This window comes from Microtus oregoni, unplaced genomic scaffold (assembly GCF_018167655.1).
Source record: "Microtus oregoni isolate MIOR12 unplaced genomic scaffold, Mior012 000069F_ref0000032, whole genome shotgun sequence".
Lineage (NCBI taxonomy): Eukaryota > Metazoa > Chordata > Mammalia > Rodentia > Cricetidae > Microtus > Microtus oregoni.
This window is the reverse complement of record NW_024543976.1, coordinates 7,205,198-7,227,201: the sequence shown is the minus strand read 5'-3', so window position 1 is coordinate 7,227,201 and position 22,004 is coordinate 7,205,198. Positions and strand designations below refer to the sequence as shown.

The following is a 22,004-nucleotide window of genomic DNA, read 5'->3' as shown; positions in this document are numbered from 1 at the left end:
ATTCTGGAAGCTAAGATATCAACTGGAAATCCTCTTGTGTCTCTAATAGTTGTTTTTCTCACAAAGAAAAAGAATTGCGACCTGGTTCTTACTCTAGGGCAGCCCTTCCTCCTCTGCACAGTTCAGGCGTTTGCAGAATTCTCAAGGTTGCTTTGCCCCTGGAAATCTCAGCCTTACTAAATTTGGGGAGTAATTAAAATGCACTGTGTAGATTTTCGGCCATCAAATGAGATGAGTAAAAGTAACGGAATGGGAGGGAGGGGTACTGGAAAGAGCTAGACACAAATGTTGGTTCTGATTTTTGAACCTGACTCTCTTGGCGTCTACCAGAGTCTGTACAGGCATAGGTGCGTGGTGACAGCCTTGCTGAGCAATAATACTTTGGGTATCAACTCTTCCTTGATACCTGGCCAAATGGAGCAAGACTAATCAGCTTTTATTTGTGTTTTCACTTTGAAATGCTTTGTAGGAAAGTTTCGTTTGATTAACCTTCTCTAGCATGCCATTTGACTCAGAAATGCATGGTGTGTGCCTGCAAACAAATAACTAACTAAGTAAATAAAGGTGATGATAATCCCCTGAGCAACAGAGAGAAATTAACAACAACTTGCCTGCATTGCTATTAGCTGGGTTTATCAAACATTTCATTTAATTTCTAGGCTCTCTAGGAGTGACCACAGCAGCCACCTTATAAATGCCTTCCCATACTACTTCAAAGCCACTGATTTATATAAGTGTTAAATTACATTTAATTAACTTATAAAAATATTAATGACACTATTATCTAACAATGCCTCCCATTGCTGTTGAAAAAAAATCATTAAGGACCTTGCTTCAAGTCCTTCTTAGTACTTCAACAACACAGCTATCTCATCTACCTGGAGAGACATAAGTTGAGTGACAAGTAGGTTCCACCAATGAGTAGTGGGGATGTGGGTTAAGGGCTGGAATGTAGCACAATTAACAAGAACTCAGAGACAGAAATCGGGCTTCAACCTGAAAGTCAAAAGGCAAAACAGCCAGCGACTGTCTCTTTCTTCTACCTCAGTCTGAAACAGTGATCCTGCCTCCAGGAATCTCAGAATGAGACTGTGCGTGAGAGCTGTCTCCTCCCGTCTTATATTCCTCTAGGGCTGGGATTAAAGGCATGCACCACTACTGCCCTGTTTCTATGACAACTAGTGTGGCTACTGGGATTAAAGCTGTGTGTCCCCACTGCCTGGTCTATAAGGCTGATCAGTGTGGCTGTTTAACTCTCTGAACTTCAGGCAAGCTTTATTTATTAAAAAACAAATGAAATATCACCACACTGGAGAGCATGTTTGCAAGGAGGCATAAAAGAGTCTCTGAACACGGCCTGCATGGGTTGGGAAGAACCTTACACCGAACACATGGTTGCTGTCCCTAGACTTTGAGATGGTCTCCTGGGGCCGTGACGAGTAAAGACACACGAGAAGAGGCACAGCTGACTTTTAAGCCAAGCGCTACTATACTTTCACTGCTTTATTAACTGAGAAAGGAGTGAGAGGAGAAACGTGGCCCTGCATTCAAATCCAGTTCCATCCTACACCCTTGGCAGTGAGCATGTTATTAGTGGTCAACTGTAGACAACACTTTCATCTTTGGGATATAAGAAATGAAGGTGGGATGAGCCAGGCAGGTTTCAGACATGGGGGAAATACTCGTTGTCATAGAGACAAGAGTGTTACCGTGGGAATATGGACTAGACCTTTAGAACACTCCTCGGCCCCTTTCACACAGGCAGCCACTGACTTCACCCCGGCATCAGGCCAGCACTGGCTGAAGAGAGGATCAAGTCATTCATATGTCTATTTTCAGGGCATTTAAATTAAATTTTGTCTATCCTCAAGGAAATCAAGGCAACCATGCTGATAATTATAAAGAGGAAACTCTTACTTCCAAATAAGAACAGATTTACTTGTTATAAAGTATTAAAAAAAAAGACATCTTTTACAAAGATGTGGTCATATGTTCGTGAAGGGCGAACATGTGTCCTACATGTTTCAAAGGATAATGATAAAAACACATTACTGCAAACAGAGAGTAGGGTGTACATCTACACACTATGTCATTTGATCACCACAGTAGGGATGCAGCTTGCCAATGACATGTGGCCAGCCCAGTTTCTCATGACCATTAAGTGACAAGGCCCAGCTGCATAGTACGAGACCTCGATTCACAAGATGTAGAAACCCCCAGAAATTGACAATACCACTGAGAGCTCTGGGTTGAAACTCCCCTATAAATAATACCCCGGCTATTTCTTGACTTGTTATAAGGCAAGCCATTCAGCAATATGATGCAGATAAATATTTCCTTTTCAAAACATTGCACAAAGGCATGATTTCCTCCCTCTTTCCACCCTTTGGGAGAAATAGGAAAGCAGGAAAGTAATAGGGATTTAGCTCCAAGCAATAGAAGCCTTGCTATGCTTTTGGTGATGACTAAAGAGAGTCCCTGGTTACTAGGGAGACCACAACAGACTCCATCAGATTCAAGTACAAAACTTAGGTTGCCTGGCGAGTGAATGCCAAGAAAAGCAAAGGAAAATATTATCATTGTTGAAATCATCTGATGTCCCTGACTAACAAAACACATTGGCAAACTGAATTTTTCAAACTGCACAAAGGGCTTCGTTAAATCTATGAATTAGTAACACACACGGCCGTTCTGTCTGGAGATGGAGGAAAAAAGACGAGGATGTTAATCTATTCTAAATACTGTCGAAATTAACCAAAACCTTACCATAGAAACCTAGACAACCAATCTAGATTTTTTTTTTTGGTGGTTGTTATTGTTCAATTTTTATTGTAAATTTAACTTCCCCTAACCTTTGCTTCTGCAGCTAAATAACAAAATTAATGTTTTGGGTCACATCATCCTCACACTCTAAAAGAAGCGCAGGCCTTCTTAACCAGTTTCTCACAAATAACAAGAATCGTCTTTAAAATGTCCCTGGCGACTCTAATAGCTCCCCAGGCTTCAGAGGCTGGGCTCTTCATATCTGCCCTGTGCCCTTTCTGTGAGTAGGAGGGGCCAGAGAGGGAAAGAACTGGGGGGTGAGCCAAACCCAGAAATACCTCTTGACCCAGCTTCCAGAGTTACGGCGGGCTTGCCTGGGGATGTTCCTCCTGCCTCTACTTGATCATTCCCAGGGCGCCAGGTCCTCGCCAGGACCCATCCTATCTTATTATAGAGGCAGTTCTGATTGTTGGGGAGTGTTTTCTCATGTCCTGCCAAGACCTGCCTCCTCATGTTTTCTCCCCATTGTTCTTCATGGTATCTCTAGAACAGCACGGTTTGACTCAACTTCCTCTCCCCTCCAATAGTCCCTCCGATAGCTGGAGTCAACTGTCATGACTGCCCTTGGATACCGCTGTCTCCAAACAAAACAGCCTCAACTTCCCTATTAGGTCATAAGGCAAGCAGACAAATGTTATAATAATATGAAAAGGTTGACACGTAACTCCAGAAGAGGAAAACAATATCGTCTTAAAGTTGTATATTGTTAAAGTAAAATATTTTGAATGAATAGTTGAGGGGTTGGGGGCAGAGCTTAGAGGTGGATGCATTCTTAGTGCATTCAAGGATCTGAATTCAAACACCAAGAAATGAAACTAAAACCAAAGGGGAGGGGGGAAGGTTGGAAGTCTGAGTCGCTATTGAGAGGCACTTTGTCTATACCTTGGGTTCCTGCATTCTGCAGCCTTGTCAAAATACCAGTGTGACTTTTCTAACAGAGGAATATCATGTCAGTTCCTGTTATAGTTCACCAACTCTCACAGGTTGCCTTTGTTTATGATTTTTGTTTACCTATGAGCAATGCCTACTTTAAGAAGAGTTTCTAGAAAAATACTTACCTTTAAACAGTTTTAACGTGGCTTAAGAAAGTGAATATAGACGATTAAGAATTTTCAGTGTTCACACATCTATAAAGGAAGTAAGATCTCGAGTTTGAAGCCATCCCGGGATACACAACAAAGCCTTGTTTCAAAAAAAGGGAAAGTTTAAAAAAAGAAAAAGCATCACGAGGAAAGTAAATTCTCAATTCTTAATTCATCCTCGATATCTTTATTAACTCCAAGCATGCAGAGGGACTGGAGCCTTGTCGCAGTGAATAAATCCAGAGCTCTCGCTCGGCCCCTCGGTGTGTCTCCTGTTGTTTCTCTCCCAGTTCATCACTCGTTCTGCTGTTCTGCGCATGTCAGTGTGGCTGGCCCCGTCGGCCCATCTTGTCCTGGGTGCTTTGCCACGCCCCTCTTTATTAGTGTTTCTTCTTCTTTTCCATCGTTTCTCTTCTTTTCCCCTCTTGTTGGACATCTCTTCGTCATCCGCACTTCTTCAGTGTTCGTGTCCATTTTCTTCTGTCTCCAGCGTTCTAAGCTGTAAAGGCATGGTGAAAACCCAAGTGGGGATACTCTTGAGATAGCAAGAGGGAAAGGAGCCAAAACCCAGCGCCCCCGCGCCCAGACGCCATTGCTGCGGGCTTGGGGTGGACAAGGTCTTTAGGAACGAACTGGCTCAAGCTAGCTCCTGAGAGGAGATAGCAAATCTGCCTGACAATTTAACAACTGTGAGCACGTTTCCTGACACTCTCCCTGCTCAGCGCAGTCTCTTCGGGAACCAATCAGTTTCCCAAGGTGAATCATGAATGGTTTTAGTGACTGGACACTCAGAAGAAAGGGAGAAACTACAGGGCTGGACTGGTCTTGATTTCAGCAGCCAGCCCAGTGCAGTTCCTGATATCTAGGGAGTGTGTCGTAATGAGATGAGGAAGGCTGCTGTGAAATCAGCGTGCCTGGGCCATGGACCACCAAGGGCAAGCCCTGCCATATGCCAGCTCTCCGATTCCCTGGAGAAAGGCCCCTTTGCTACCTACTATTCCTTTGAGTTGTTCTTTGGCTTTTAGCCATCGTGATGCTGTTAGTTAAGATTTTGTGGTGTTCGCATCGTGTGTTAAGTCTCAAAAGCAGTCCCTCTCTGTTTTTGATTTCTCTAGTGATGGTCTCCTGTAGCTCCACCCCAGCTTTGATCTCTGCTGTGTAGCTAAGAATAACCTTGACCCTGTTGCTGCTCCTCCCTTCATTTCCCAGGGATTGCTGGGGTTGCAGGCATGGGGGACCGTGCCAAACTTGGCAATCTACTCTTGATTTTGCTTTTTCATGCTAGCTAGGGAACCCTTGCATTCATGTGTCTGCTTTCCCACTGAGCTGCATCCCTTACTTCGTCACCCATCTTTAGAACCTGAAAGCTGTGTCTCTCTAACCCTGTGTTCCACTAGCTGAGCTCACTGGCTTTTTACACCAAGAGACTGACTCCCTGGCGCCTGAGTGCACACCCTTCAGAGGCCAGACAAGAGTAGGTTTTTTCCTGGTGAGCATTCCTTTCCATATCTCAAGATTTGTGTCTGACAAGAACTGTTTTTTGTTCATTCTCTGGGCTTCTTAATTATCAGCCACAAAGACTTGGCAAGGGGAGCTCTCCAGGGGGAAGGCAGCTACCCAAAAGCAACACGAACGTGCGAAAACGGCACTTGTTCTAACAAACTGCCTCCAACTCTGCAGATGAGGCTGCTTCTGACAAATCAAATCCACCTTGAGATCCATAAAGGCTCCTTGTGAATCCTTCCATTGTGTAAATACTTCCCAGTAGAGTTCCCAGGAAGATGTAGACCTGACCATGTTCCCTCTATACACGCCACAATAAGTATCTGCAAACGTCTACATTTCTGCTCTTCCTGGTAGCCACATGCATTCCAGAGTTTCTTTGAATGCAGATAAAATTCAAGTGTCAGAGGAGAGAAGACTCCTAATGAGGGCTCTGATCCTCTCTCATGAATCTGCTTACAGGTTGGGATAGACACCTGATACTCAGAGGCATTAGCATCCTGGTAGTAAATGCTAAATGACAAATAGCGTTTTTTTCTAATTCAAGGCATCCAAACCACAGGTGGGTTATAGATCCAGATGAACCCCTCCCTCTCCAGAAAGTAAAGAGAGCTGTTGATGGAGAAAGTGGGCTCAGATGAAGGGTTTCCACTAATCAGGACTTAAGAAGCAATGCTTACCCAGCCGCCATTAATTCCTTTTATTTCTTTGATGCATCTGCCATCTCCAGTGACAGAAAATTCTTATTTTTTTTCTAAGAAACTAAAGCACAAAAAGGCAGTGAAAAAGCTACAGACTGACTTGGCAATAGCTAAGCAAGAGGCTGCCATTACTGTCCTGGAACTCAATGAGAAGATAAAGTCACTCTGTGAAGGAAGGCCTTGCCCTAGAGGTCAGTATCATTACCCCGTGACAAGCGCACATTGGCTCCTCTTTCTGGGTGATGCATGCACATTGAATGGCAGCAAAACCAAATGCTAGGTCCTGTGCCTGGTAGCGTCCTGGCCTAGATGCTGGTCTGGCTCAGTTGGACAACACATGAGCCCAGGATTTGTGAACTCCAGGCAGGATTTCCTTTGCCCTTTTGACAGAGCTAATGAATCAGTGAATCAGCGGTTACAGAGGGGATGTCTCTGTATGTGGAGAGCTGGGCTGACAAGCATCTGAGAAATGTCACTGGCTAAACTGGGTGGCAGAAAGGGAAGGGCAGAGCATGAGAAAGACAGAGCACTTCAAGGCTTTGGATTCTAGAGTAGGACTAGCAGTGCTGGTAGGCCAAGAGGGCACAAGGAATGAAGACATTCTTTTCTTGTCAGCCGATGAATAAAGCCAGAAACAACAGGGAATGGTACTTGGGAATGAAATCTTGGGTAATTTGGAACAGTCTTAACAGCTATATAGATGTGTGGGCGCATGTATATGTACAGGTTCATTTGACAGCGAAGGGTTGATATCAAGAGCTTTTCTCTATTGCTTCCCTCCTTTTTTTTTGTGAGACAGGGTCTCTCACTGAAACTAAAGTCAGTTTCAGCTATGCTGAGTGGCCGAGCAAGTTGGAGGGGTTATAGACATGTGTCACTTGGCTCAGCTTTTTATGTGGGTGGTAAGGCTCCAAATTCAGGTCCTTCTACATTCACTGGTAAAGGGTTTTGTGGTGGTGATATCTGAAATGGGGGGAGTCTCATTACAAAGCCCAAGTTAGCTTTGAACTTTTGAGCCTTTAGATGCTATGAAGGAGGCCTGGACGACCATTCTTGGCTTTACATTGATTTAGAAAAAAAAAAATAGAACTACAGAAGCTATAAACACACCAGAGGGGGAGAAACAAAATAAAACCCCTCAAGTTGTCTTCACTGGCAATAATTCAAGGTAATATTCAGTAGTATGTGCTAAGCTGTTTACCAAGAATTCAATGTATGTTTCTTCTCAGAGCAATGGTCAAGTGTATACCTAGACTCCAGTAGAGCAAAAGAAGGTCAGAGATGGTGACTAACTCAGCCCTGGGTTAGAAAGGAGCAAGCAGTCTTGGGGAGGTAGCATGGTTTACTAAAGCAGGTGCACTTCTTGGCTTTGACAGACCAAGAACATTTTCTCACTGGTATACAGCTGCTCATCCCTGACCCTGGATCTCAGGCTAAGCTCTGGTCCCCAGGGGTCTTTATTTGCTGTGTGCTCTCCCTGCCAGGCCAGGAGCATGTCATTGCTCTTACTCTGGCTTCCTTTCTTACTCATAATTAATTCTGGAAAAAGAGGAGCAGCTTGGGAACAAATGGAGGAGAAAGCAGTGGGCGACATGGCAGCTTCACAAAAAGGACACTCCCAGCAGCCTGACTGCATGGTAAAGCTTTTGTTATGAATTTGGTTTTCTACATTTTGGTTTTTCCAGACAGGATTTCTCTGTGTCCTGGAACTTGCCTTGTAGACCAGGCTGACCTTGAACTGAGAGACCCTACTACCTCTGCCTCCTGAATGCTGGGATTAAAGGTGTGGACCACTACCGCCTGGCTGGTTTTCAGTTTCAATTCTGAACATCGATTTCCCAGAATGCAACTGATATGTCACAACGTCACCTTGGAACACATGTCAAAGGGCAGCTACTTTCTTTTTCATCAAAAGAGCATAGAAAGAAGTCTTTTAAATTGTCTTTTGACCAACACAAGTTCTTACAAAATCCTTTAGAGAATGTTGTCAGCTTAACAGTCTTTACTCGACATTGTCCCAGAGTTCCAATGGTCATGTAGAAGAAGCCATCAGTCATCGTAGAACACGGGAGGAATGGCTCCATCTCACTTGACAAAACCTTGCCACCTTTAAGCTGCTTGGTAAAACCTATTGCCAAAGTGTTACTGTAAGCTGTCTACTTACAAATCTTTCCATTTTGGTTAAAATGGTACTTTGTGCCCTTTAGTAATAAATTGGGTTCTTGGATAGTTTATTTTTAATTATTTGTTTTTAATTAGCATATAAGTTGTTAGACATCATGATGACATTTTCAAACAAAGCACGTTTTTTTTTTTTTAAGAATGTGGGGTCTTTCATGAACTTTGTATATCCTCCTCGTTCAGGGGGCATGCTAATCTTCCATGTACAGTTCCAGTTTTAGTCTGCATGCTTCTGAAGTGAGTGCCTCTTGGATACTCCAATAGGTCAAAATTTTAATAATATTGAAGGGAAGGTAATAAAAGGTAACCCTTTTTATTTGATACACTGATAAAAAATAAATAAAAATTTAGCAGCCATTGTAAGCCTATTGTGGTCGGGCAAGTTGCTTGTCTTATTTGGTGAGGAAACCGAATCACTGAACTGACTCCGATTCTTTTCTTTAGATTGATTTATTGTATTTATGTGAATGTGTGTGAGGCTGTATGAATATATGTACCACATATCTTTGGGAACCTGCAGGTGCCTGATCCCCTGGAACTGGAGTTTTAGGCTGTTGTGAGCTGCCATATGGGTGCTGGGAACCAAACCTGATCAAACCCAGATTCCCTGGAAGCTCAGTAAGTGCTCTTAACCTCTGAGCCACCTCTTCACTCCTTCTTAAGTCAATATTTGCATGTTCTAACTCATCAGTCAGTCCCTACTGTGAAGCCTTACCCTGAACTCCACAGTCTAAGAGAAGAATTGTCAAGTTCATGGTGGTCCCAGACTGATATTACTTGGCATTCCCAAACACCTGGTCACCTTGCCACGCCTCAGAATCTCTTCAACATTGTGTGAAAGGGTATCCAGGATCGCTTAGTACACAATGGCTTATGTGTAAGAAATTAATTCTCTCTCTCTGTCTCTCTCTCTGTCTCTCTGTCTCTCTCTCTGTCTCTCTCTCTCTCACACACACATACACACATACACACACACACACGCACACACACACACATTTTTAGACTCACACTACTATGTCCTCCCCAGTTTTCTTGGGGCGTTTTTTGTAAAATGTTTATTTGGGGTTCTCAGACCAAGTGGCAGATACCCAGGGCATAAGAGCTTAAGGAGAAAGGATGATCTGTGATTCTTGGAAACAAACCAAGAAAGAGAAGAGTATCAGCTAAAGAAGTGGAGTCTCGGGTACCCTCAGGGCACCCTTTCTCATTCATCTCTGCTTCTTTCTGCACCCAGTCTTCTCGGTTTTAAGTTAGATGTCAGTAGAGGGTAGAAGCTGACTGTAAGCAGCGGGGAGATGCACTTATCACCTCTGTTAAGTAGAAAGCAAACATTTCCCTAGCAGTTCTAGTTGAGGAGAAGGCTATCTGGCTTCAGTTGGGATACCTATCGCTGATATCCCTGTATGGCCTGGGCTGCGGGATGATGGATGAATTAGCTTAGCTCAGGCACATTCCACTGGGTGGCAGGGTAGAGGAAAAGCAAGTGGGGAGAGAAAGAGTCCTCTGCCTGGCAGCTGCCCCTGGAAAGCATAGAGCTGGATGTAAGGAGGGGCTATGCCTTACTGGAGTGGAGAAAGACAGCCCAGTGTCAATGCACTATCAGCCAGTGGTCAAGTTAAAATAGAATGAAATACTTACTGAGTCATCGATCCCTGGGACATTTATACTTTAAAAGTAGATTTTTTTAATCAATGAGCAGAAGGCCTTTATGGTCCAAGAAACAACTATCCAATTGTATTTTAGACCCCTTTGGAGATGTAGCAAACAGTTTGGGGAAAGACATCCCCTTCCAGCCTCTGTGAGTGATGGGGTGGCCACCCTCAACAGTGGCCTGCTTTTGATAACAATTCCCACTGAGGGAAGGGAAAGTGTTGGTTGTAACAGTTCATGTCACTGGACTACCACGGCACGACTTCTCAGTTAGAGACAAACCCATCCTTACAAGTCTAACAGATTAATGGACTATTTCCAAATAAAACAGACATCTCCGCTATCCAAATAACGCCATTTCTCCCTTGTTTGCTTTTTTTTTTTTTTTTTTTTTTAAGCAACCAGGTCACCTTTTGGACCTTCTGATCAGGGAATATCCCAGAATATTAGGAATATCTTAAGCATATTTATGCTTGACTTAAGAGAACAGTGAGATACCAAACTGTTTTTCTTCATACACAGGAGTTCAGCTGAGAATAAAACACCCTTGCTTAGGAGAGAGAGAGAGAGAGAGAGAGAGAGAGAGAGAGAGAGAGAGAGAAGAGGAGAGGAGAGAGAAACCTAGCCCAGCGGGCTTCTCATAGCCCTAGTATTTGCTGGTTTTATTTTGTGTACATAGTCACAACCCAAAGCAAATTCCTTCTGTCGTTTCCAGAACCTGCTCCTGAAGTGCTTACAGCTTTGTTGTCTGTCAGTAGCACCGGAGTCCCAGTGTGCTAGGTTTTTCAAAGTCTGAGGGAGTCTATTCTTTAAATTGCAGTGTGTGGGAATCAGCCTTCTTCCCTCTTTGCCTTAGGAAGACAGAAGGCTTACTCACTGGTGAAGAAGGTCAGCGTGATGAAAATACCTGACAGGGAAAGTTTTGTTTCAGCTCTGTCTCCAAAGACTCAGCCCCATTTGGTTCCTTGGTTTCTGAGCCTGTGGTGGAAACATCATGGTGGCAGAATCTTGTCTCCACTGCTGTTCACTGGATGGTGGACAGGAAGCAAAGCAAACAAGGGAGTGGCCAGGCCAAGTCAGCCCTCAAAGTCACTCCCAGTGACCTAGGTTTTCGAACCAGGCCCCTCCTCCTACAGTTTCTACTTCCCTCTAAAGGTCTGTTCCACCTGGATTGCAGCAATGGGTTAAACCATTGGTTCAGTTAGCATCCTCATATCTAACACTCCCTAGAAACACGTGTGGGTGTGTGCTTTACCAATTTTCACCCAAGTTACTTTAAAAAACACCTTTCCCACCCAATCCTGTTGTTGATTGGATGTAGTTACTTGATGTCATATAAGGTTTCTCTCTGTAACCAGAACATGTATTTTAAGCTTGCTTCCTTAAAGGGATATACTCTTTGTTTTTGTTGTATTTTAATTTTTTAATTAATTTTTGTTATGATGCACTACTTGATTGGATCTGCCCCTCAAGTGAGAGTTGTATCAACTCTTAAGCCATATTTTAACTTTACTCCCATTTAAAGGACCTTCTTACCAGGTGGTGGTGGTGCCTGTCTTTAATCCCTTGGGAGGCAGAGTCAGGCAGAGATCTCTGTGAGTTTGAGGCCAGCCTGGTCTATAGTGTTTCAAGATAGCCAGGGCTACTCAGAGAAACCCTGTCTCAACAAACAAAACAAAAACAAACAGCAACAAAGAAACCAAACCAAACCAACAAAGAGAAGGACATGCTCTAGATGATGTTGCTATATCCTAGTGCAGACGTTGGGAAGATTCAGTATCTGCCTAGAGGCAGCCACATTTGGGGGTGAGGACTTGTGATAGAAGTAACATTTCAGTTTCAACACTGGACAAATCACCCCATGACTTTCGAAAGTCAAACTGCTGCTTTTCTTTCTATGTCCTTCAGGAAGTGGAGAGAAGTTGCTTTGCTGCCACCCCAGAACTAAGTGAAAGTGTTTGAAGGGGAATCATTTACCCCAAGTGCTTCAGACTAAACTTCCTCTCCAATGTTCCTCTGTCTTTGCAAATATCTTCCAGATCAAAGCTCCTGTTGCAAGTGGGAGTTACAGAACTAGGGATTAGGAGATGAAGAAAATGTCCCAAGTCTAGACATGGCAATTCCCCAATACAGTTTATACATTAGGCCCATCTGAAATGATTATTATGCTTTATTATAATCTGTTGGTTTAACTTCAATTATAGTCAAACAAATAGCAATTTAAAAACCACCTCCAAGGTATAATAACTACCAACCCTACCAAGTCTACAAGTATATCCCAAAGAAAGAACATTGGGCATAAAGTACATCTTAACCTGGTAGAATTAAGAGCATTTAGAGAGAGGTCATTTTGAACATACTGGACTGAGCTCCACTTGAGTAACTGCCTGGTGTGTAGAGATTTGGAGCAATGCCACTCTATCTTCCTCTACACCTTTTCCAAAAGCTGTTGTTCCCCAGACCAGAAACCAAGGGCTTGACTAGAAGAAGCCTTACAGACAACCTTCTTTACAGGATCCTATCTTACCAGTCTACCTAGAGTTGAGCAAAACGTGACCAGGCCAACCTTGGGATCTCACTGTGTAAACCATTTGCAAATCTTTCAAGAAGCATTGCTGAACACCTGTGTCATTAGATGGCAAAGGGCTCGCTCTAAAAGCTACTGAGGATAGTTAGGCAGCCTACATCCCTAGTGACCACATAGGATGTCTTTATCTTGACTAAAAAAAAAAAATAAAGACTTTAGGAAAAGCAAAAACTGACGTTTCTCTCCCAGCAGGCATAAGTCCCCCCCACACTTGCCACAGAATTTTCTCAGACAGAAGCTCCTCTGAAATGGAGTCTTTTGTATGTGTCAGTAAAAGCCAGCACTGGACAGCAGAGAATTTGAGAAAGCAGAGATACGATAACATCCAGCAAGCACTTCCCAATACAGGCTTTTCAGGGGTTTAATATGTGCCTCACAGAAACAGGGTTCCTTTAGATACTGTCTGATAGGCTGTCTCCTCTGTCCACTAAACTCATCCCGAAACAGACCCATTGAGCCCCAAAGCCAAAGCCTTCTCATTGGTTTTGGAAATCTCCAGGAGATTCAGCACTGGCCCCAAGAGTTTTCTTGAAGCTGAGCGATCCATTGCACAAGATCCCAAGAAACAAGTGTTGCTCTATCAAATACTGCAGCCATTAGGCAAAAATTAAAGATAGCGCTCCTTTTCAAATTGATGCTCCAGAGACCTCCAGGCCTAAAAGGCACCGACCTATAAACTAGGTATAGATCAGGATTTTATTGGCTGCAAGTGACAGAAATGGAAATAAAATCAGCTGGAGCAGGAAACAAATTTTCAGCCACCAAAGCAAGCGTGGAGGCTGAGCCAAGAGCCTGGGAACTGCTCAGCCAGTTCCTCTGTGGGTGTTGGCCTCATCTATGGCAGGCATAGGCTAGGAACAGGTTCCCAAGTGGTCCTGGCTCGCCATCTGTGTTCACCATCTGCTGTTTCAGCCTGAGCTGAACAGCTTTCCGCTCCATTCTCTAACGGAGTATGGTTTCTCTTGAGGGACCTCTCTCCTATCCTATTCTCCATAGTTCTGAGAAATTGGCAGGCAAGGTGTGTCTCTTTCCTTGTGAAGAGCTCGCATGTAGGTTAGCCAGTCACATTTGCTTTTCCTAGGACCTGGAATTTTGAGCTCAGTTGACAGGGGTAAACAGAAAAACCCCAGAGCTAATTACTCTGGAAGTTGGCCCCTGGCCTCTGAGAAGATTGTCTAAGGGTTTTCCGTATCTGTGTCTCATCTGCGGCCCCAAAGCTCTTTGCCTTCACCGAGGGTTCCCTTCAGTTCTGGCTAGCATACATGCCGATCTAAACTGATACTCTCAATTTTCCTAGAGATAGTGAGCATTGGATTGTGGTGCTTATAACCAAAAAGCCTTACTTTGTATCCTCTTCTATCTAGCCGGGTTTCTTTTTGAGAGTCTGTAGAGAAATGTCAGAGAAGGAATTGATAACACTAAAACTGCACTGATACTGCTTGGATTACTGTGGCCCAGGCAACAGGCTGCTGCTGTAGTTGGCACCTGAGCCATGCACCAGAGGGCAAGAGCCAGGGAGGGAGTCAGATAAAGAGTGTCTGAAGAGAAGTGCATCTGTCATGTCCCTATGCTTTCCTTTAGTTAAATCTCATCAAAGGAGGGAGGAGAGCCACTCACTGTCCTGTAAGCAAGGAACACCTCGTCTTCTCTTGCTGCTCATCAGTTTCATTGCTGTTTATCCAGGCTCTTCCTCTATGAACATTCTGGAAATCTATTTCTTTTCCTAATGAACAAAAGGTAAGAAGATCCACTCCAAAGCTCTCAATTGGGGGCCGGCATTTGTAGCTACATTCGCTGTGGGAATTCGGTGATGTCAAGGTCCCCTCCATCCTTTGTTTGTGAGACTAATTTTGGAAGTACACCATCATCAGGAAACAGTGCTCCCTTCCTTCTGTCTATCCCTGAGGAATGTTTTATTTCCTTTTTTTTTTTAAGTCTCTTGGGTTCTATATTCAGAGAGGTTGGATGAAAGGGCAAGCATTAGCTAAATGTCAGACAAGGCACGTGGGAATGGGAATGGGACCGTGATCTCTTGCAGAGGCTTCCAATTTCACTGTGGTCCCCGCTGTGCTGTGCACAGTGCTGGGGAAGGCTGTTGCTGCTGCTGCTGCTACTGGCAGAGGAGGAAGGTGCTTTCTTCCAGGAAATGTACCCAGCAGGGTCCAGCACTCCTTCATTAAATAACAGCAGACGGATGATACAGACACTTTGGGGCTGCAAACAATTGTCCAAACCTGAGGCAGCTGTCCTCCTTTAAACTTCTTGTTGACAAAGCAGAGAACATTAGCCGTGTCCTCTTCTTTGGCTCCCCAGGAATGTCTCCGGATTTTTTTTTTTTTATTCAGGGACTTGCAGCTTCCTAATAGGACACTGAAGGTAGATATTAATAACATTGGCCATGTGGGTAAAGTTGGCTTAAAGAGAAGATGTTTTGGGGGGACAGGGTGTCATCAAATCAAATTTATGAAAGATCAAAAATGCAAAAACAAAAACAGTGTGGCAAGTGGAAGGGCGTTCTGTATTTCCTTCTGGGATGGAATGGGACGTGCACCCTGGTCTATTTATTAAATGTATAGCTAGCCGTGTGCATACGTGTCGGTCTAGAAAGAAGTGTTGGTTTGGAAGCCATGTCGTCTGCATCATACTACCGTGCTGTTCCTTCGACTTTCCCAATCAAATACAGCCACACAGAGTGCATACCAAGAAATAAAGAAGATGGAAACACAGCGCTATTGCTCGGGAATAGAGCACCACCAAACCAGTGTGGGGCTCTGGACTACACACCCAGTACAGGGATTATTTAAGAAAGAGAGGGGCTGAGGAAAGGAGAGGGGAGGGGAAGGGGACAGGAAGGAAGAGGAGGATAAGAAGAAAAAAGACTAGAGAACAAGGAAGGGGGTTGTGAAATTTGTTTAGGGTGCGGCTGATCCCAGGAACCCGTATCAGCCCATGCTGTCAGGATAGATAGGACCTAGAAGACAAGCCCTTCCCACTGCTCAGCAAATGCTTTCTATCTCCCCAGACCCACCTGCCACAGAGCAGGGCAACCTTCTGGGTTGTCCTACTTGTGGATTCTCCCTCCAGTGGGGCCCAAGGGTCGACTGATCCACAAAGCATGGCCCAGATGTGCTCTGGGGGCCACACCTTCCACACCTATTCCTAAGAAACAAGGAAGGAGCCCTGTCCACAGTCTAGAGAATTTTAAAAGGAGTCTGCCAGCTAAAGGAAGTAAGGGTCCCTTGCCACAATCTGAACTTGAATTACTATAAACTGTCAGCTACAACTGAAGAAAAGAAAATTTCTGAAGCTAAGGAGAGGATGCAAAAGATAGTAGGGAAGAAAATGTGTATATGTACCACATATATGTACACACGGAAGAAATACCTGCGTCCTCAGAGACAAAACAAATACTTTTTATTACGTGTACACACATACATATGCATGAATAACTTAAATTAGATGTTTAAGAATTTCATAGATACCTAGTGTGATTTTCTCATATTCAGTTCCCTTTTCCCCACAACTTCTCTCCCTTTCATGTTCTCCTTTTTGGGGTTTTACAACTCACTATATCCAATCTATGCCACTCAAACACTCCCGGGCGTGGGGTCAGTCACTCTCCCTTCTCTAGCTGCTATCAACTGTCTACAGTTCCGTAAGCAGAGGTGGGGGCTCAAGAGCCCTTCCCTGCTCCATCTTGGAATGCTGACTGGTGGCGAGGCCAGAAACCCAGCTTTTGCCCCAAAGGGGAGAAGAGATAGTTAATTCTGATTTGTCAAATATGAGTGATCACGGCCCTGGAACACAGGTTTAGGTCACCCCAAATTTTATGTTCCAACATGGAAATTGTTTCATAAAGTTTTAGTAACAAAATAAAAGTCAGCTACTGCTGCCCACCGCACCCCGGTGTCTGCGCTCTGTGCTCTGGCACCCAGTTCACGAGCTTCGGGCAAGGGGCTGGAGGTTAAAATACACACACACACACACACACACACACACACACACACACAGACAGCTACACGGGTCATCCTTGAATTCCCCAAGAATGCCCCCTTTATTGTGTTCAGGGGCAGATTATATAGAGATAGACAAGCCCCAGCCAAACCCACCAGAAACCACTCTCCTGCCATCAGGAGCTCCTGCTCAGAGCAGCTGTAGGCACTCAGATCAGGGGATTACAAGAAATTCAGGATCTGGGGTCTCACTGCTCCCAACAAACTACATTGGTGGGGGTATCAGAGGTTTGCTATAGTGGAGAAATCTCTGATGGCTTCTTAGCTTTTGTGTTGGTGGAAGTTAGTGGTTGCCTGAGTTTACAGGTTTCAAAGTGCTTTTATCTGCTAGTTACAGGGTCTTAGGTCCCACACACGGTAGTAAGGGATGGCTATCCCAAGTAGCTAAGTTTCTTTTGCAAGGCAGCTCATTTGCAATGTACCAGGAGATGTACATTGTATCCCACAATGTGTGGGATATAATGAAAGCAGTCCTAAGAGGAAAGTTTAGCTCTAAATGTCTGTATTTAAAAAAAAAATTAGGACAATCTTAAATAAGTAACTTACTGGGTACCCCCTACACCATGGTAGTTTGATTGAGAATGGCCCCTATAGTCTCATATATTTGAATGCTTGGACCATTTTGGAATGGTTAAGATGTGTGGGCTTGTTGGAGGAGGTGTATCACTGGGGATGGGGATTGAGGTTTCAAAAGCCCACACCAGGCCCAGTCTTGCTGTCTCTCTGCCTTCTGTTTTTACATCTGACGGAAGCTCTCAGCTACTGCCCTAGTTCCAGGCCCACCTGCTGCTGTTCTCCCGGCCATGAGAGTCTTGGACTAGCCCTCAGAAACAATACAATTAAATCCTTCCTTGCATAAGCTGCCTTGGTCCTGGTGTTTCATCGCAGCAATAGAACAGTAACTAAGACACCTTAAATCTTATAAACACAAAAACAAGCCAAACCCCAAACCAGGAAATGGAAAAGAGATAACAAATATCAGAAATTAGTGAAATGCAAATGAGAAGAGCAGCAAAAAAAATTAATGAAACAAAGTTGACTTGTCGAAAAGATAAGCACAATTTAAAAAACCTTAATCTAACTAACCAAAAGAAAGATAAGGAAGAAGCAATTTAGTAAAAGTAGAGACAAAAAGGGAGATAGTCTGATAGCCACCAATCAAATGAGAGGGTTAGTAGAACCTGCTTTGACAATTTATGTTCTAAGTCTTGTAAACTCTAGAAGAAATGGTTAAAATTCTACACACATATAACTTACCAAATTAAAACAAGAGAATATGAACAACTTAAAAATATCTGCAATAAGCAATACGATTGAAGCAATAATGAAATTTTCCTAACTAAAAAAGTCTGTGCCCAGATAGATTTACAGCTGAATTCTATCAGAAATTTAAGGAATTAGCAACAAATGCTCCTCAAACTATTCCATAAAATGTAAAGAGATATCTTGATTGAGGGAGCCATGATGGGGCTATCAAGAAACCTGGCACTAGAGAAATTCCCAGGAATCCACAAGGATGACGCCAGCTAAGACCCTAAGCAATAGTGGAGAGGGTGCCTGAACTGGCCTTGCCCTGTAGCCAGATTAATGACTATCTTAAATGTCACCATAGAACCTTCATCCAACAACTGACAGAAATAGAGACAGAGAGCCACAGAAGAGCACTGGGCTGAGCTCCCAAAGTCTAGTTGAAGATTGAGAGGAGTGAGAATACGAGCAAAGAGGTCAAGACCATGATGGTTCACCCACTGAACCAGCTTACCTGAGCTAATGGAAGCTCACCAACTCCAGCTGGACAGGGAAGGAGCCAGCATAGGACCAAACGAGGGCCTCGGAATGTGGGTGACAGTTGTATGACTGGGGCAGACTATAGGGCCACTGGCAGTGGGACCAGGATTTATCCCTACTGCTTGTACTAGGTTTTGGAACACATTCTCTTTGGAGAGATAACTTGCTCAGTCTAGATGTAGTAGAGAGGGCCTTGATCCTTCCTCAAAGCAATGTGAGGAGTGGATGGGACTGGGGTGGGTGAAGGGAACAGGAGGAGGGGAGGGAGTGGGAACTGGGATTGGTATGTAAAATGAAAAAAATATATGTTTTTGGTTTTGTTTTTAAATAAAATAAAAAGAAAAAACCCCGAAGAAAGAAATTGAAGATGGTAGGTATAAGATAGGCAGGCCTCCTGTTCTTGTGAAGTGAGACACTGACTGTATTACCAGACATGATCTGAAGATCTAACCCAATCCCAACCAACATTCTAAAATTATTCATAGGAAGTAATAAATAAAACAGGAGAAGAAATCCTAAAATTTGCATGGAGGCACGAAAAGTCCCAAATCGCCAGAACAATTGTGTAGCAAAAGATGTCTCTGGGGATATCACCACTCCTGAATTCAATGCTAGGAACAAAAACCATGTGGAATTGAACAAAAACAGATACACAGATAAACTAAACAGATGAAGACAGATCCAGAAGTAAACCCACGCAAGCACAGGTGCCTGACTCCCAAAGACGTCAAAAGAGATTTCAAAAACACGCATCGGATGGAAGTTGGCCCCTTCGTCAAATGGCCCTGGGAACACTGCATATCTCCATGGAGAAGAATGATGTCACATCGCTGTCTCTGAGCTTGTAGAGAGAAATCCATTTGAAACACACAAACGGCATTAACATAATCCCGGAAGTGAAACTTTTAGAGGACAATATAATCAACGTTCTTCAAGGTCTAGGCGGAGGCGAAGCATGTCTGAGCATGACCCCCGTAGCTCAAGAAATAATACCAAGAACTCGCAAGTGGGAGTGCATGGAATTAGAAGACTTACAAAACAAGGAAGGCTGGTAAGAGACGGGCTACAAAGTGGAAAGAAACCTCCACTAACTATACATCTGACAGGATTAATACCCAAAATACACAAGAAAGTCAAAAACTAAGCTACAAAAAAAAAAACCCCTTATTTCAGTCAATAAAGAGGTTAATGAAATAAATATCCAGTACTGAACAGATAAAATACAAATAGTCAATAAATGTAAAAGGATGCTCAATATCCTTAAGTGTAAGGTAAATGCAAATTAAGACCATGTTGAGTTTTTTTCTCCCCAGTCAGAAGAGATATTGTCAAGAAATAGAAATGGATGCTAGGAAGGATGTGTACAAAGGAGTGTTAGGCATTGTTGGTAAGCATGTAAATTGGGCAAACATATAAACATATTTTCTTTTGCTTGCTCTCTCATTCTATACACACACATATATATGTTTTATAAATGTATATATATGCACACATATATATATATTTATGCACTCTAGACCAGTTACAGCACATTTGAATATTCACCCAAGGGACTGTAATTTAACTTACCTCAGTGACAATTACATACAATTTTTATTACAGTACTATGACAATGCTGTTACTGAATCAGCCTAGGCTATATTTACATCCATTCTACTATGTATGTGTGTGTGTGTGTGGGTGTGTGTGTGGGTGGGTGTGTGTGTATGAATTTTATTCAGCCATGAAGAAGAACAAAGTCAGGACATTGTCTGGAAATCAGACAGAACCAGGAATGATAATACTAAGAAAAATAAGACAGACATTTAAAAATGTCACACTTTCTCTTCTTTAGGGACCATGGAATTCTTTATAGGGTTATAAAGAGGGACAGGGGAAGAAAAAGACTGGCATGGGTGGGAGCCTAAGAAGAAGGGACTGGGAGCAGATGAATAGCCACAGTGCAAAATGAACCTGAAATAACTGTCTCTATGAAGCCTAGCATTGTATCTATTGCATACACTAGCGAAAATCCAACTACGGCTTGGGAAGCAGGGCATGCCAATATTCATGCTTCCAAATTCCATGTTTCATTAGTATGACTTCTAAATCAGTGTCATAAATAAATCTTAAGGATACCTATGGCTGAAACATGTTTCATCAAAAGAGTAGCAGATTTGGGGGTGCAGTGTAGCTCAATGATAGCCCGGGTGTGCTGTTCGGGTTTTGTCAACTTGACACGAAGTGGGTCATCTGGGAAGAGAGAGACCCTGAGAAAATGCTTCCATCAGATCGGCTTATAGGCAAGTCTGTGGGGCATTTTCCTGATTAGTGACTGATGTGGGAGGGTCCAGCCCACTGTGGGTGGTACCAGCCCTGGATTATAAAAAAAGCAGGCTGAGCCAGCCATGAGGAAAAGCCCCCAGCAGCAGCATTTCTCCATGGCCTCTGCTTCAGCTGCTGTCTCCAGGTTCCTGCCCTAGCTTTACTTGGATAAGTCTGTCAACTGGGAGTTATAAGATGAAATAAATCCTCTCTTTCCCAAGTTGCTTTAGGCCATGATGTTAATCACAGCAATAGAAATCAAAATAAAATGCGGGGTATAAATCACCAAATAAATAGATTATAAATAAAGTTATCATCAGTTTGACAAAGATTTTATTTTTGAACACTAGGCTTTACATTTTATATCCTCTAGTTGTTAAAAAAAAAATGTGACCACAAATCAGCTTAATGACATGGGGTAAGACTAAAGGAAGGCATCTCCTGTCACAATCTAACTTGACTAATGTCATTACACATTAGATGGAAGCAAATTCTTGAAAATTATATCCCCTAAATTATTCCTAAAATTGTGTTGAGAAATGTGTATAGGAAAGGGACAGATACAGAGAATTTTCAATTTTATTTGGGAGGAGAAAGGTGATAGGGCAATTATGAGCAGTATTTATAGAGAAAAAATGTTATAAATAAACCATTTATTGGGCTCTGGGTTGCAGCTCCGTTGATAGAATGCCTGCTTAGCATGTGTGAGGCTTAGGGATAATATGTGCCTAGGTTGACAGGATACCTACTTAGCATGCACGAAGCCTGGGACTAATGCCCAGCACTGAGAAAAACAAAGACTGGAGGTACAGATCTGCAATTCTTACACTGAAGAGGTGGAAGTAAAAAGGTCATTTCGAGAAGTCCAAGGTCATCCTCGGTTACATACTGAGTAGAAAGGCAGCCTGTTTCAACCAACCTGATTCAAAGGGGAAAAAACATTATTTCACATGATCACTAAAGATGCTATTAAAATGGAAATTGGGACTCAAAATAGATTTATCATTTATTAGGCCACTGACAGTGTGAGCCACTGGCATCCACCTCATTGTAGGTAGGCCCAGTGTTCTATTCTTTAATGGGTCAATGTATTAAGGATAGCCTAACTACTTACAGACTTAAATTCATTCAGAATTCTATAGTATTGCTGGCGAGATGTACAAGTAATGATTACTTTAAAGTATAGACAAGAATTTGATTAAATATAAAAACATAACACAGGGTGGATTCGTGTGCAAGTGAAAGGACAAAGAAAAGAAGGCTGCCCTTTGTTTCAAGTGACAAAGAATTGGCAAGAATCCAAATACCTCAGGAGACAAGATTAATATTAAGTATATCTGTCAACATCCTGTTTCAAAATCCTAGCCAGGAT

The 22,004-nt window shown here is 43.1% G+C and overlaps 1 protein-coding gene and 1 non-coding gene across 2 annotated transcripts in view; one reads left to right on the top strand and one right to left on the bottom strand.

Moving 5' to 3' along the window:
* The window catches only part of LOC121440668 (coiled-coil domain-containing protein 192-like), a 196,126-nt gene that overhangs the window by 125,471 nt on the left and 48,651 nt on the right, over positions 1–22,004 (top strand). Inside the window, 1 exon segment of the mRNA XM_041641464.1 lies at positions 6,168–6,300. Within this exon segment, the coding sequence (XP_041497398.1) occupies positions 6,168–6,300 (133 nt within the window).
* On the bottom strand, positions 8,428–8,535 carry LOC121440690. The gene has a single exon (XR_005973378.1). It is a non-coding gene; the product is annotated as a U6 spliceosomal RNA (small nuclear RNA).